Source organism: Diplotaxodon limnothrissa, linkage group LG9 (assembly GCF_057381915.1).
Source record: "Diplotaxodon limnothrissa isolate DT_005_m linkage group LG9, D_limnothrissa_male_GT1.1, whole genome shotgun sequence".
In the NCBI taxonomy this organism is placed as follows: Eukaryota; Metazoa; Chordata; class Actinopteri; order Cichliformes; family Cichlidae; genus Diplotaxodon; species Diplotaxodon limnothrissa.
In genome coordinates this window covers 18379193-18396478 of record NC_140604.1, presented here as the reverse complement: position 1 = coordinate 18396478, position 17286 = coordinate 18379193, and the positions used below count along the sequence as shown (strand labels likewise).

Below are 17286 nucleotides of genomic sequence, written 5' to 3'. Positions count from 1 at the left end.
ATACTGGTATAACGTTAGGAATGATAAGAAAATGTCGATATTACGTGCTGCACAATAATGTTTAATATTTAGTAGCTACTGTTATATTCCCATATATCATCGTGATGTTGTTTATTCTATTGCTCTCGTTTTCTTCTGCTTGTTTTCTTTTTTCTTTCTCAACAGGTGATCCAGGTGATCGATATATGTATTTTTTTTTGTCTGCTTATTTAGTTGGTTAGTTTTTTTGCCCTTTATCCCCGTCCCTCTTCTCCACTGTTTTTTTCCCCTCTTCTTTTCTCCCTTTTCTTTTCCTCATTCAAGTCTGTCCCATATCTAGCAAGTGAAAATAAAAAATAAATAAAATAAACAATAAAAGGTGAATCAAATAGACCACTACAGCAAGGCTGGGATGGTCAATTTGGTAAAGTAAATCCGTTGGGCATCTTTCCTCACCTTTAGACAAGAATTCTGATGACAAAAGAACCAAACGGGACAGCCGCAAAAAAAAAAAGGAATGATAACAAAATGGAATATGGCGATAGAATATGGGTAAAACGCGCATGTGCAGTGCCTTTGTTTTCATACGCACATGGCAGAAAAAGTAAGGCAGCGACGGAGAATGAGAAGGGCGAAAGCGGATCGTTAAATGAAACGGATGAACCAGAATTGGTTTGTAAAAATGCTGCAACTTCAGTGGTGTGGAACTGGTTTGGCTTTCGTCCGTCAGATACACAACAAAGCACATTTTTTGGTAGAGCATGCAAGCGGCCCGTCGTTATTACCGTGTTTTTCGGAATCTAAGTCGCTCTTAAAATTCTTTGATTTTCTGAAAAATCGACAGTGCCTTATGTATGAATTCTGGTTGTGCTTACTGACCTCGAACCCATTTTATGTGGTACACAGCGCTCGAAAATCTGTCAAAAAATGTTTTAGTACAACTTTGAAGCTACGAAGCCGCACCGCTTGATGGATTGTCCGAGCATTATGGCTACCGTAGTCAGGAGCCTCGCTGAGTGATACGTGCTGTGCTTCAACATAATATTACCGTATTGTGTGTGTATAACCTGTATAACCTTAAGTTTTGTGGATATTTTACATGGTTCTGCTCAGGATATGTCGGCCAATTTCCACTGGAAATGCCTTTTGGTTAAACTGTCAGCAAGGAATTTGCATTTGCACTGTTACATTTTTATATAACTTTAATGCACATAAAAAAACAGCTGCTTGTTTAAGTAAAAATACATTGATGGGGGTTTTTTTGCACTAATAAAGTTGCAGAGTTGTAAAGTTTTTTGTCTCGCGTCAATTATATCGTCAGTTATATCATTATTGCAAATGTTCAAATATATATCGTGATAAATATTTTTGGCCATATTGCCCTACTGAAAAGAGTAAAATATAACTGTCACAGCAAACTCCTTATAGAAACAAATCTTACCACAGACATTTTGGTCATATCTCTAGGCGACTAAATGGATGAATGAGAACCATAAGCTCACTTTCAAGGGTCAGCAGGATATAAATATAAATATTGCACGAGTTTGTTTTTTTTTAGTTTAGCTTATACTTTTACCACGCATGCTGAAAGTTACACATTACAGCTTCTTTAACAGCTCAGTCCAAAGTTAGGATATGATCAATGACTCATGGCTCATCCCATAGACACAGGAAGCTGAGAGGAATAAGGACACTCAGCTGATTTTTTACTTCCATAACAAATGGATATATGTCAGTGCAACAATATGATTGGCTGTTGGGAGACAGGTGAGGTTGACGGCCATTATTAGAGTTACAAACTTCTCATATTCAGGATTTGTTGAGTCTCGTGTCTCTCTTTTATAAAGTCTCTAGTTTCAATAATGTTACTGGGGAGGCCAAACCATGACTCATAATGTTTAACTGTATGTTTCCAATCCAGGTATGCAGTGTATTTGGAATAATTTCCATGCTAATAAATGAAGCTGAACAATCAGATTCTTTCTAGATGTTACTGCATAGTGAATCGAAATCTGATGGTTCTATGTGTTGAGAGAGATGAGGCATTAGTAATTAGTAGGAACTGAGAATGTACATTAATATTTATTCCTATAACCAACTTCCAAATACACACAGTGCTAGTCCAAACAGCTCCAAACCATAAAGATCTGCACTTCTAAAGGTAACCTGAGGCAGCAGAGACCACCCTCAGTTACTTTGAGGCATTTAGTGGAATTGGTTGTGAACGGTCATAATGTTTTGGCTTATCTGTCGCACCCTGCAGGGGTCCTCTGGTGGAGTCACTGGAGGTCATCTGGCTGCAGCCATGGATGAAGGGACTCCACATCTACACAAAGTTAAAGAGAGACGGAGAGCAAGTCAGTGTCAAAACTATTAACAAGAAAGGAAAAAAACAAAACACTTCAACAAAAATTTCCATCTGCTGCTGTGAAGAGAGCAGCAGAAAAACTCTCAGAAGCAACAGCCGGTAGAAATTGTGCAGGAGGTGAAAACGAGCACGCAGGAACAGGCTGTGCCCATATTGTCACCACGGGGGAGGCTCAGACAGACCTGCTGCCTCATCGCTGAGAAAGAGTGTAGAAAGTCAATTGTTTGAGAATGAACTCTTTTAAAAAAAGATTTTAAAGTGTAAAATGATTATTTTAGGGTTTAAAATTGTTAACTGTTTGAATACTAATTCAAGTGATCATAGACAGTCTTTCACACTATTGCATCTCATTAACATATGGCAGGAGGTGTGTTTGAATTCATAGTGTACAGGATTTTCTGCATTTCACAGCTGTTACTTTACTGGCTGATTGACAAATGCTCTCTAGTCCAAAAATGACTAATGAATGTGTTTGGTAGTTGTGTTTGTAATCTTTCTCTACTTATATGGTAGTTTCTAATGCGTCCTCTTAAGCAGGAGTGTCAGAACTAAGGCCCAGGTCCAGAATCGCTACGGCAAAGCTCAGGCCCCCTGGAAGGCTTTGGAAAATGTGAAGGATACATAAGTTTTGGACTTTAAATAGTAGATAAAGACTTAAATCAGATAAAAGTTATTGTTTTTTCACTATCGACTGTTGAAATTTCAAAACAAATAATACATTTTGTAACCACAGAACAGTCTGTGCCCAGAACTTTTTCTGTAATTTCACCCTTTTGCTTATTTCTTACAAATTAAGCCCAAAGTTTAGTGGTAATGGTTACTTTCATTTACTACAGCATTTTGTTATTGTGTAGAAAAACTGTGCCCTACTGCTGAAACTGCACTTCTTTTTTCTTATATTGAGATATCTCAGATTGAACGTGTAGTTTACACTGACAGAAAGAGGTCTGTTCTGATCCAAGTGGGCTGCATGCGGCCCACAGTGTAAAATAACATCCCTGCCCTGCAGAACCACACCAGACATTGCAAGACTATTTAGTGCAGCTGCACACTGATAAACTGACATGTACATATAGTGGGCTGGCCCTTTATTCGTGACTAAAGATAAGATTGCTTTATGTTTTTGTAAAAGTTCCACATAAAGTTAAATCAGTCAGATAAACAGTTGAGAGTAAGCAGATAGCATCTCTCTCATGCTGAGAGCAGAAAAGATTTTAATTCATCTTCTCAGTCAGTCAGCCTAAAGCTGATTAGCCCTAAGTGGACACACACTCGTCCCAATACAATGAAGAGCCAAGGCTAATAATATTACACCCCCTTTTTACACTGTTTTATACTTTTTCCACTATTGTTCGCTTGTAATTTTTTTATTTATGAACTTAACGTGTTTGTTTTGGTACAACATGTACAAAAACCATATCCAAGAAAGAGCAACAGAGATGACCCCCATCGTACCGACCTAAAACGACGGGCTTTCCGGAGGGGACTGTCCCTCTCCTCCGGTCACTCCTCACTCTGCCCGCCGTACTCAGCCGTGCCGTTTATCGGGTATCTGTGAAATTCACCTGAACCGTTATCTCCGTCTCTTTCCTCCGTTAATTCCGGGACGCTTCCCAGTGAGCGTGCAGGGATTTCAGAGCGTCACGACACGTCAGAAGACGGAACTCACCAAAATAACAGCACATCTTGTTTAGAAATTCAACTTTCAAAGTAAAAGCACACGTTACAGAAGTTATTTTATTTCCCGCTAATTTTTACGTCCTCTTTACCATTACTTCATTAAATTGGAGGCAAGTATTTGATTTATATCGGTTGTCCGATGTAGGGTTACTTGCAAAACTCTTGAGGTACACCAAAAGTTTCTCTAAAAACAAATTTGTCTTTTTAAAATTATTTTACACAAGCTACAGTCATGATTGAAATTTAAAATTATTAATGAGAAAATTAGTTCAGTAAATCTTCAATTTACTGAACATCTGAAGAGGGAGAAAAACTTTTAAAAAAAAACCCTCAAAGCTGAACCTGCCTTTAGCTATAACATAAACCGTAAGGATTAAGACAATGAAGGAGCGAGACAGTCTTTATGCTAAGCCAAAGGGTTTATTACAATTTTCTACTGAACATGGATGTCACGATAAAGAATGTCAACAACATCTGAAGTACAGAAATCAGTCTCAGTATTTTTCAGCAATACAGTGAGCCAAAACAAATTTTCTAATGATCACATTTCTAGTTCAGGATGTGGAGAAACTTATTCTTGTAATGGATGCAAGATAATACAGGAGTAGTTGAACTAATGAAATCGCTTAAATAATGAAACAGTTTTTCAGTGACTGATCCTTTTGATACGATTAGTAGCTTTTAATATCCTGTACTGATTTATGACATTTTAACTTGACGGTTATAACTCTACTAATTCAGGGATAACAATTCAAAAGGTTGGAATTATGATCAAACAACCACAAATAAATTTAATTTGGACAAGTGAAACTGTAATATTGTTCCACTCTGAGCTATACTTTAGTAACATGCAGTGAGGAGAAAACCCATGCAAGTGAATTCATTTGTGTTTTCAGTCACTAACAAAGAAAAGAGGTTTTGAGGTCACAAGGCTAACAGACCAGGTTTGTTGCTATAACTTTAATGATTATAGTGCACTCATTTCAACATCCTCCAGTGCTTAGAATTATTGTATAAGCAGTAAAAGCCTCATATGGACTGGATTCACTGGGAAGGCAGTAGGTAATTAAAAAAAAAAAAAAAAAAAAAATGATAATGAAAGCAGCAGTTTCCCTGTTATGTCAATTAAATGTCGGAATTTTAAAATAACCTTGAAGGATAGGCAAGCCTAAGTCACATTAAAGTAATAATGTAGTTATAGACATCACAGCTATTAAAAGAGCGAGACCCTGTAAAAGCTTCAATATGCTACTGCAGGGTAGATTTAGGTGTGTAGCCCCTTTCTCCTTTTCCCAACCACTTCTCCTTGAGGATCAGCAAGTTACAATTTGATTAAATTAAGAAAAACTGATTAAACTCAAAGAGCAAAATTGTGAATCTGATGCAGGTACTGACACTGGTATACTTTTATTGGTGCCACAATTTAAACCTAATTGGCTATGAGCCCCTACTGATTATAATAACCCTATAGACACAGAACTATCAATTCATATTGAAAAGTTAGAAATGTGAGTATTGAGTTTTTCCTAGCTGATTTATAACCAATACAAATGACAAATTGCTTTTCCCACCACCTCATCTAGATGACTTTGTTTATGCGCCGTTTGGAATAATGTCCTCATTTTCTACCTCGACCTGCCCAGATGAGGCTCACTATGATTAGAAATAGTATTAAAGAGGAAATGTATGCACAAACAAAAACAGTAGGAACCAGAAGAGTGCACACACTCTATGAAGGACAATACCTATATGCACACAAAACAAAAGCCCAAAACAAATAAATAAAGTATAAAACTCTGGGAAACACTGTTCCCGATAAGTTGTTCCACTTTTCAAGTGAAATATGAGAGACACTGCTCTCGATAAATACACGTATACAAAAAACACACAATGGTAGGCAAAAACTACCGTCACTGTTTATCATTATGGAAGGCACTGCTCCCGATAATGCGGTTTAATTATGGAAGGCACTGCTCCCGATAATGCGGTTTAATTATGGAAGGCACTGCTCCCGATAAAAATATTACAACTCATTAAATGCTCCAAAGTAGACAGTGCAACATAAAGGTCTCTTTGAGCTCGGAGGATTTAGTATTGTGCCTGCATTGCTTTTGTTTTTTTTAAACCTTATTTGACATTCACTTTGTCACCAATTGCAGAATAAACCTCTTTGCTTGTGATAAATAAACAATTTTCCACAAACTGCAGACAATTTTTTTGTTTCCTTGCCAGCTTTAGTCAGGCATTGGAAAAATCTCATTAAATACATTTTTTTTTAATCTACCAAGATACAATTTTTTATACCCTTAATTTCTCCACAGATGCACTTATGTCAGTCTATTTGTGAAAGCCTGCTTTTACAGCAGCTCAACGCTAAAGGAAGAAAAAGAGGGTAGAAAGATTAAACTTTATCTGGGTCTTTTTTTCCCAGCAACATTTGGAGTCATTTCTGTAGCAGATACTGCCGTAGGTTTCGACAGTATAACCGTCATAATTATGGAAGACACTGCTTCCGATAATGTCGTATAAAAAGACAAACAGCTTTATAGTGGACACTGCCACTGATAAATAATTAAAAAAACAAATACATATAAGGTCTTTTAGTGCTTTGATGGCAAGTGGTCGCAGCAAGGGCTTCGAGTCTACTTGAGAGGAGGTGGATTTGTCAGTAGCATTTCATTTCTTCAAGTAATCCTTGTTCACAGTCTTCAGCCCTACACTTTAACACTGTCCTCTTCGAGACTATTTGTGGAATTGATTTGAATTCCCCTGAAATCTGAGCATGAGCCTATAACAAAGGTTGGGGTTTCTGATTAACGGCTTGTGCTTTTAAGTGCTGATATTGGAGCGCTATGATTTACTTTCCAAAAAATACACATGCAAACACACAACTCCCACCCTCACATCTCTGCGTCCCACCAATTTAAATTTCTTCATCGAGGTCCCAGATGTTTCCCACCATGGCATTGGCACATCCCTGCAAGTTCCAGGTGGCTAAGGCCAGCTGGGTGTGGAGTTCATCCACGTCAGTAGTCTCAGCAATGGACGCCAGAGTGTGGGAGCCTCGGCCAAACAGTAGGTGACGGAAGGGAACCTTAACAGGTGAGACGTATGGGGAGAGGAGGCTGTGCTCAACCTTTAGTTAAAAAACAAAAATTCACATAATTAGTAACTACAGAATAGCTCTTGCTCATTTTTTCCTTGTGGTTCCAGAAAAGAATGCTAGACTAGGTGTAGAAAAAGAGTCCCAGCTTTTTATTCATTTCCATCAGCTGGGATATAAGACACCAGGACGTCACTACACAGTAACTAACAGATAAGGTGCCATAAAACAACGTCGGCCACTTGTGTAGATTGCATGCATTTCCATGCCATGCATGTTTGCACGTTGCAATAAATCGATGCACCCACTTACCATTTCTTCTATCAAAATATAAAGCAAGGAACCTTAGAATATTGTGCTCAAGATTTTTTGCACAATATTTTAAGTTGGGTCAAACCACATCACTAGTTTTTTTTGTAATTAAAATACAAAATCCAGCATCTTGTAGTTTTTTTGTTTTGTTTGTTTGAACTTAAAATTCTTCTGCTAAGTAACAAAATGGCATGTCTGAGCTTTTGGTTAATGACAATCTTGTGTAAACCAACATTTTCTGATGCGAGCACAGCACTGCAACACAGACGCCAAGCTTGGTCTGTCAGCATCTGTGACATCTATAAACTGACTGAGCTTACAATTCCATGTGGCCTTAGTTTTCCTCTTTTAGTAAAAGAGGAAAACTAGGGCCACAGATGTTTTGCATGCTCGTCAAGCTCACAGTTGAGCTTTAGGTATTACAACTTACAAAAATTAGGAATGAGAGGGGAGAGACAAATTAGATTGAGGTTCATCAAACCTGAACAAATGAGGGGTATGGAGCAGAAAAGTATTTTCAAAATGTATAGTTTTTTTAAATTACAACACACGACCCAGCAGAGGTCTTGTAATACATGCATTACCATCATGATCCTGTTGTTGAAGATTCGACAGGCTTCTTTGTCATCCAAGTTGGTGTTGGCAATGTCATTGTAGAGGTTACTGGCAGCACGCTGGAAGGAGCCTCGTGCACGGTTCAACCAGCTGGGACTCAAATCCTTCACCAGACAAAACAAATATTCTTAATCACATGAAATTCATAACATGGATAAAAATGAAACAAAAAAGAGTCAGGAAGACGCCAACCTGCGAGAGCAGCCGGATGTGTTTGTAGACGCCCGCCACAGCCTTGGTGAGAGTTTTGCTGTACCGGTTCACATCCAAGCTCAGCAGGTGGTCGTGAACCAGGTGCAGGGCCATCTGACCAGCAAACTGCGCTGCTATCGCCGTGATCTCGTTGGTTTGATTGTTGGTTTCATAGTTAAGTTGGTCCATGGTGTCCAATTGAGTGCCATAATAAGTGTAGACCTCAGACTTAAGTGGAGAAACATACAGACAGTTCAATACACATCACTGTTTGCTTAATGTTTAAAACGACAAGCAGACTTTTTTTTTTTTTTTTTTTAAATATATAAATGAACCACCCCTCACATTTGGTTTGATGAAGTGAAAGGAGACTGAGGGAATTCCAGAGAAAGCCAAGAAGGGATAGGCTGGGTCATCTATTGTCATCGGTCTCATTCTGCATGCAGGGAAAGAAGAAGAAGAAGAAAAAGAAAAAAAAAAGTTATTGTAGATGGGTAAAACAGAAAGAAACAAAGTAATCCCTGATTATCTGCTATGAAATAACTGCTTTAGAGTCATTTTTATAAGTGTTTAGACAGTTATTTTAAAGGGGCCAATTATACTTATTTTTGGCTCTAGTAGAACAGCTTTGTAGGACTCACACTTATTAATATTTTTTAATCTTATACAGAGCCTTTGTGTAGTCACTCAGCTCATCCTGTCTGAAACGAGCCATTTTAGCTCCTCTTCCTTACTTCCAATTGGTTCCCCACTTTCGAACAACAGGTGGATTGGGGTTACAACCGGAATACCTGGGATGACCATATTAAGCAATATTCCACTCGTTATGGCATTCAGAGCCGTGTGAAGCTCAAGCTTTTGTCTCAAGAGGGTGGTTATAAAACTGCACCAACATGTGAAAATACCTGGATTCTGATAACTGGCAGAAATTTGCAAGCTTAAAGAACATCAGATTTCACTGATTATTAGAGTCGTTTTACTGTACAAACTATTTAAGATCACTAGGGCTGCCACAAACGATTATTTTGATAGTCGACTAGTCACCGATTATTTTTGCGATTAGTCGACTAATCAGATCATCATCCATTGGACGTAAAACGTACAGCTTATTGCACTAGCAGCATCTGCTCTTATATAACTATCATTAGCTTACAGCTTTAAGTGTTTAAGGTATGTGCTAACTAAAAATAAAGACAAGATGATAGTTTGTTTCGGTGGTGTTTAATAAACTCCTTGCTATCTAAAATCTAACAGGACACCGGAGTATATTCTCGAGCATCTCACACTTCTGATAATCAGTTGTCTGACTTTTATTCAGCTGTGTAAAAACTATAACTTTAATCTCAGCCAAACAGATTTACTCAGGAACAAATAAAATACTAAAAAAAAAAAGCCAAACAATAACATTTTTAAGTTATCTAAATGACTTGTATATCATGTTTAACCTGATTAGTGAAAGATGGCGGTGGGTTTGAAAACGATTTGCCAGGAGTCCGGTGTTCTCACGGGCTCTAGTGAGCCTTGCCCCCGGCTAGCTATCGAGCTAGTGGGTAACAGACGTCTCCGAAAACGTCAGAGCGCTTTTGAAAATATGTGGTGTCCTGATAAACTGAGCCGATATTTGAGGTTTACACAGCTACATTCTCGCCTGAAAATATGTTAAACGTTTATTTTGTGACCCAGAAAGAATAATAAGAGTAATATTAAAACTAACTAGCTGCCGCCATTGTTGGAAACTGAGCTGGGCTGTGCTATGAATTCTGGGACAGAGCTACTTCTTCGGGATTTAACGGCAGCTGGCATCCTTGTACATGCAGTGCTGCCATCTTCTGTTTCAGTCCGTTATTACACTCTTAAATCCTACTACTTATTCCTGCATCTTTTGTGATCTTACAAAGCTTCAAACGACGCGTCGACTATTAAATCAGTCGTCGACGATTTTGATAGTCGACTAATCACGATTACGTCGACTAATCGTGGCAGCCCTAAAGATCACCTTTGCCAACTTTGAAAATATACATATTCTCACTCACACACACACTTTAATTTTGCCTACATAAAAGCTTCGACTTGCAAATGTATATTTAATGTTTTAGGACTAGCTCATCAGCCAGATAGTTTAATAAATGAAGGTGTGCAATCTCAGAGTACAATCAATCATCATCAGTCAAATATTGTCCAGGGGCCTGTTTATAGTAAATCCATTTGTACCCTTCATATGCAAGAGTGTTCCTCTCTATTACTTGACTAAAGTTTTATGCACTGTGGTTCATTTCACTACACTGGTTTCCTACTTACACATTAGCCTCCCACATTGTTTCTCCTGCCATGTTGTACACCGTGCCAGCACCAACAGGACTATTAACCTTTAAGAACAAGGCAGATTACAGTCAGCACAAACTATCCATTTGTACGAAACGTGTATCACTATGAATCAGTGTAATACCTCTTTCATCGTGGTCTCAAGGAGGCTGTAGAGCAGTGGACTTGCTGAGGCCATAAAGCCCCCCTTACCTTGTAAAGGAGAGAAAAGAAAAAAAGAAAAAACACACACACACACACACACACACACACACACACACACACACACACACACACACACACACACACACACACACAAAAAGAGGTCAACTGACAAATGCCACCGTTTAAGTGCTGAGATGTCCTGCATGTGTAAATTTGTCTACATACCCATGACAACCCCATCCAGGCTTATGTAGGTGAACACTTTTTTGTCAATAGAGGCCATATAACCCTTAAAAAGGAAACAAAACAAACAAACAGATGAGACATGTTAAAACACTATCAACACAGCAGGCATTTCCTTTCAAAAGGTATTCAGTTCTCACCTCCAGCCACTCTGTAGCGCCAACACTTCCATATTCTCCTGCACTCCAGCTCGCAAACACCAGGCTTCTCTTGGGCCTGAACCCATCTATAGACGACATGATACTTCTTGCACTGCAGTCCAGTGTACCCAGTCCCACCAACTGTTGTTTGTATAGCATTTTGTTTTTATTCCTTACCATTCTCGACCATTTCACGGAAAGCTTTGGCCAGCTGCACCAGTACTGAGGTGCCAACAGTGGCTCTGGCGTAGCCGCTACCCCAGGCATCCCTCTGAGCTCCCAGTACAATGTAGCGATCTGCAGATTCATGAACAAATCCATCTTAATGTCACACGTCTTGGCCTAAGACTAAGCAAAAGCTAAGTCACGCCAAATAAAAGTTTAGTCTTACCAGGATCATCAAATCCTTTGATCACCCCAAACACATTATGGATCTCCTTGTTCACCAGCTTGTTGTTGACCTCAACAGTGATGTTCTCAACGCCTCCCAGCCTGTAAGACACTTGCTTGAATCCACCTTTAAAACCACTTGTTTCATCTGGTTCAGGACCACCAATTTTCCTAAAAGAACACAAATGAAAAAAGTTTTAACTGTGGCAGATATATACTGAACTGAGGTGTCTGGCAGCTGTCCTGTTTAACTGATGCTGAGCCATGATCATCATGGTCATCACACAGCGGGTAAACATGAATGTTTCTTAATCTGTAGAACACTGTTCATGTCTGCATTGATCTGTGTGTGGCCTTACTGAAGAAGTTTTACAGCAACACTGCGGGTGATAGTCTGGGCTGGGATTTCGGGGAGGCCAGATGACCGAGTTGGGGGAAACTGGGTGTGGTTAAAGGAGGGGAATCCAGGGGTGTAGGGGTCACCTGAGCCCAGATGGACCTGAAGGGGACATGAAAACACAGATTCAGGTAAAGGGGGGGGGGGAAATTCCACTATCATAACAAAACAACACTTTACTGCCTACTTGACTTATTTTACAAACTCACATGTCCATAGAGCACAGTGTCAGCTACATAATTGTAATCAGCTTCATCGGGGTAGATCAGAACAGCAGACGCCCCTCTATCTGCAGCATTGGCCACCTGAAAGAAGGGGAGGAAAAAAAAAAACAAAAAAAAAACAAAAAACTAAATTTTGTTCCTGGAACAAAACCTGCTCGTCAGCTTCCTTAATGTAAATGAATCTCAAAGCCTTCCAAGTGAAGGCTGATCAATGTAAAAGATAAAAGTTTAAGCTGAATTAAATTGAAAGTTTTTCAATTTAAAGAAAACTTTGACAACCAGCTGTGAGTAACTGAACCCATTTCCTCAAAGTTGCAGTTAAATTTGAGTTACTCACAAGTAGAATTCATTTTTCTAACGCTTCACTCTGCTGCCCTACCTACACCATCTTCATCATGCACACATACCTGCTCTGCAAAACTGATCTTTCCAGCACGGACGAGCAGCACGCAGCCTTTTAACTCAACCTTATTTTTATTCACGATATCCAGGTCCTCTTTACGCCCATAGTTGCCGTACACAAGTTTGCCCTGTAAATACCAATTAATAGCAGTTAGTTAAATTAACAAGATACACAAGGTTTCTGAACAACAGTCCTAACTACAAATCTTCTGACATTCGTGGTTTGTGTCACAGGTTTCAGAAAGTGAAACTAAGGTGGTTCTTTGCCAAAGCTTTAGGCTCACCTGAACTCTGTCTGTAGCGCTGTAGGCCAGATACCCAGTAAGGCTGAAATCTTCTGAACCAAACTGAACCTTGTTTGGATTCTGGCTGCAAAGGAGAAGGCAAGAACCTGTTAAAAATTATTTTCCTTGGACACACTTTATTTTACAGGTTTGTGACATTTCAATCCATTTCTCGTCACAAACATGCATGTGTGTTCCAGTGTTTATTTAACAAATATACAACTTATAATGAAGCATTAGAAAATGTCAATGGACAAATCCAGGTGTAATTTGTAGAATTTATTTTTTTTGATTTTGTAACTCCTCCTTTTACACTAAACAGTTTGGTGTGCAAAACTCAAATCAGGAAATCACAGAGATAGAAAGCCTCCCTCTGAATTAATGCCACAATCATTTAATTAAATAAAAAACGTTTTGTTTTTTTTAAAGTTCCAGGTACCTGTCTGGGATCGGCAGCTGAACATCGTGGATGTCTGTCCAGGGATCCATCTCTAGTTTCTTGAATTCATCAAAGATGCTGTTTGCCAAACTCATGTCTTTATCACTTCCTGCTGAACACCCGGGATTTTCAAAGTCCCTGCAGAAAGGACATCTTATTTACTTTTTCTGTTGGCATCTCAGTTTAGTCTTGAAATGATTGACATTAAATGTGTGTTTGGTTTGAAGGTGTGTGCGTATTCAGTGTACCCTAGAGTCTTTTGAAAGGCCTCCCTGGTCATTTTCCTCGCAAGAAGTTGAGAGATGTTCTTGAAGTCCATCTCAACCTCTGCAGGTTGTGCAACCGGAGCTTGTGTCACTGGGCTGCAGTTCAGCAACTCCACTTTAGGTTTACTGTGACTGATATAACCAACCAGATAGCCTGGAAGACACAGCACACACCAAAACCGATTAAAATGTAATACATACAAAGTACATAAAGAGTCATTTTCCTTTCTGTAGACTTGGATTAGTATAAGAGGTTTTCAGAGCATAACCTACCAACGATCAATATCAGCAGGGTTCCCAGGAGCAGGAAGGCAATGGAACACCGGCTATAATTTTGAGGTGCCGGCCTGAAGCTTGGTGAGCCCTCGGCCTCCACGTCTGTAAACTCCTCAGTGCCATCTTCAGACAGTTTGACCTCCAGATGCCTTTCTCCATTCTCTGTGGGCTGCAGGGGGAACCTGCTGTAACGCACACTTCTAACCTGGAGAAGATCAGAGTGAAAACTATGAGAGCGACATGCTCCAGATTCAGCAGCTCCATAAGTAGTGACAATGCTACAGTTGTTTTTAATAAAAAAAAAAAAAACCAAACAAACAAAAAAGCTAAACAAAGCTTGTCACTTTGCGATTCCTTCCGTTTTATCAGTTTGCTCATGATACAAACAATGATAAAGACGTGACAATGTGCAAAATGTAGGCTGTGAACGTACCACGCCGTTAAACGCCAATCTCATCTGATCCATCGCTCCTGGTTTTGTTGTTGTTCTAAAAACAGAATATAGAACAAAGAGGCGATGAGGCAGTGGGCAGCAAAGAGAGAGAGGCCAGGAGAGCGCACGAGAGAGAAGGGAGCGGGGGGGAAAAAAAGAAAAAGGAGGACGTGCAGCAAGTCGGGTAACAGAGCAGCTATTCATGGAATTGCTGGGTGGAGTGTTTCCTCTACACTAACTGCCTTAAAAACCTTATTTTATATACAGTAAAACCTTGTTTTATATACACGGTATTCTCTATCTGAGCTGTGGATCACACAGGATTTGGCTTTTCTGGTTGTTTTTGGGAATGCAAAGAATGCAAATATGTGCAGGAAAGACTTGGACGATAATGGAGGAGACACAAATCCCTTAGGGGGTCAGGAAGGACATCTGGTATCAAAAAAAAAAAGCCAGCGCAGAGCTGCAGGGGCTGTCTCCTGTGGTCCCGCACAGACGACAAGTTAACAGAAAATAAGTAATTGAGCCAGTTCTCAAGTAAAATAAGGATAAAGAATAGTATTCAATTGTCTTTACAGTACCATGCAGTTTACAGCTCTGCTTGGCATACAATACTGTGTCACCTTATGAAGGCTGTGCTGTTTGTTGTTGAAATTTGTTTTATTAACACTATGTGGATCAAAGTGCATATAGAGTGAGAATCTGTTTAACTATATACTCTGTATAAGGGAAGAATGAGATCTGTGCAGTGCAGAATTACAGCATCTCTTTCTGCTATCCAGCCCTCTCATCTACAAGATGTGGGCCTGTAACAAACAGGAGCAGCCTGCTTCTTAATATATTACATCCATCAGTTAACCAGCGCACCCAATGGTTGGCACGAGTGGTTCATACTAGCAATGTTTAGTTTTCTAATCAACTTACAGGGGAGTAATATTACAGCCAGTACTAAAGATGTAATAGTTTATGTCTCTCTGCTGGACAAACTGTACTGAAATGAAACTATGGAACATTATCATACCAGCAAACATCAGAAAAAAAAAAAACTGTAATTGTTGGTCGACTAATATCAGTGACCAAGTTTATCACATAAAGGCACCACACAACAAAAACGTTTCATCATTTTTTTTGGCATTTAAAAACACCAAGAACGTAACCAGGAAATATATACTGAAAAAATAAGCTAAAAATATTTGTGCTATCTAAATGATGTCTGCTTCCTTATGAGTTACCGTATTTACTAATCTTTCTATTGAAACATGCCATGTGTGGTTTACTCAAAGGAGGAAGATTTCCCCATGTGTCACGTCCTTTGAAGACATTTTGTCAGCCTGCAGATAATACAAGTACTTCCTGCTGCAGTGCATCTTACAGCCAGCAAGTAACATAGTTTAATTCAATGATCTTCAAATAAATCCTCCCTCCATTAAGGATAAGGCTTACATACATTTATAAAACATTACCAGAGCAAGCAGGAATGAAGCAAGAATTTTAGCCCTGGTTTTGTGTGTTCATGTTCTGTTCTTTTGTATACTTCATCTGTTTGTATGTTGTATACTCTTTGTTTGTCCAATAAAGTTCATTAAATAAATAAATAAAGTTCTAAAACAAGAAGCCGTTGGGGAGTGGTTCCTGAAGGTTACATCATGTACCAGCTCTAAGTGAACTTACACTTGCAGGCCCAATCTTAATAATAACGCAGAATGCGTTGTTATTATTAAGATTGGGCAAAAATAAAAGCATTACATATATGTTTTACGGCTAACTATAACAGTGAAACATGGTGGCAAGAGAGTGCATTGAAAAGCCAGGTGACATTGCACACTATTAAGATCATTAGCAAAACGTTCGTTTAACACATATTCTGAGTCATTGCTTCACAGGAATCGAATGAAACGCACTGCAGCTAAAGAAAAGGCTTTCTTTTCAAAATTAAAATACATTCGCGAATGATTGATTGATTATTATAAGACCAAAGCGAGGACTCTCACCTTCTCGACGTTCTACAACGTCCGCCTCCTTACTGAAAAGATTCCTTTCTTTATAAAGCTGTGCCACTTCCGGGTCGTCTGTTAACACACATGCGCAGAGCCTGTGATTTGATGTGCGGAGAAATGTGTTATACATCTGTACAAGTATAATTTAATGAACAACTTAAAATTATCTCAGGAAAATTTACTGATTTTTTTTAGTTGTTTGGGTTTTGTTTTTTTTGTTACGTATGTTTAATAAGTTTGGATAAAGAAAACATTAAACAGAGCTTTTCTGCCTCCAAAAATTACACCTTTAAACTGTAACTTTGTGATACTAATAAATGTATATGTATTTTTTTCACATGATTTTTTTTTAAATTGCATGACATAATAGTACATGAGCTACACAAAAATGTAATAATTAAATAATTATCCAGGTTTATCTTTTGCAGTGTCTCCATTAGAAATAATGTTATATGCCACTGCTATTATTTTATTTTACAGCCCATTTATGGAGCAACATCTATACTATTTTAATTTTTACGTCTATTGACATTATATTTGTGTTAACCTTACGACAGACTGGCAACCTGTCCAGGGTCATATAACCCTCCACGGTGTCCAGGGACAACCCTCACTAGGGTTTAAATACCTGGGACTCCCCCACCTGCCAAAACCTGGATCAATGATAACCTACACATATATATGTAGCTTTTAGCATGATTAGTTGATCCAGTATGAACTTTTGGTACCATTTACCATAATTAAAGAATTACAATGTATTTATGTATTTCAACAAGTAACAATTGGACCCTTAGAAGACGTTTGTACTTAATAGCTTTCCCACAGTTTTATTTGTCCATTACTTTTAAAAGGTTGTGGCTATTTTTCTTCTGATCTTGTGCAGTGTAGCACTTGTAGTACATTACAAAACTCGCCATTGTTAGCAGTGCTGAGAAATATGCTTTATTAAGTGGGTGGAGTTTGAAATAATGAACCTGGATTGTTGAGGCCAGGCTTCACATACCACACGACACCAATGCTTCTGTGAATAATGACTGAATTGTTGGCATGCTCTGTTCCTTCATTTTTATTTATTTTTTT

At 38.7% G+C, this 17286-nt stretch overlaps 1 protein-coding gene across 1 annotated transcript; it reads right to left on the bottom strand.

Annotated features, from left to right (window-relative positions):
• Positions 1-5667: 5667 nt before the first annotated feature.
• Positions 5668-16261, bottom strand: tfr1b (transferrin receptor 1b). Its single transcript, XM_085362051.1, has 19 exons — positions 16201-16261; positions 14210-14264; positions 13774-13981; positions 13483-13654; positions 13235-13372; positions 12796-12880; positions 12517-12639; positions 12095-12190; positions 11848-11987; positions 11490-11659; positions 11276-11395; positions 11099-11184; positions 10941-11004; positions 10696-10763; positions 10548-10615; positions 8595-8685; positions 8250-8477; positions 8027-8161; positions 5668-7163 (listed from the first exon to the last, which is right to left on the bottom strand). The coding sequence occupies exons 2-19, from the start codon at positions 14240-14242 to the stop codon at positions 6951-6953; spliced, it is 2238 nt and encodes a 745-aa protein (XP_085218177.1). The 5' UTR covers positions 14243-14264; positions 16201-16261; the 3' UTR covers positions 5668-6950.
• Positions 16262-17286: the final 1025 nt, after the last annotated feature.

What these genes read in the sequence shown, in the direction of transcription:
- tfr1b (XM_085362051.1), bottom strand. Translation starts at nt 14,242, where the DNA reads ATGGATCAGATGAGATTGGCGTTTAACGGCGTG. An exon ending in ACACTGTGCTCTATGGACAT is followed by an intron (nt 11,988 to 12,094) that starts GTGAGTTTGTAA and finishes TGTCCCCTTCAG; the next exon opens with GTCCATCTGGGCTCAGGTGA. An exon ending in GCGCTACAGAGTGGCTGGAG is followed by an intron (nt 11,005 to 11,098) that starts GTGAGAACTGAA and finishes TTCCTTTTTAAG; the next exon opens with GGTTATATGGCCTCTATTGA.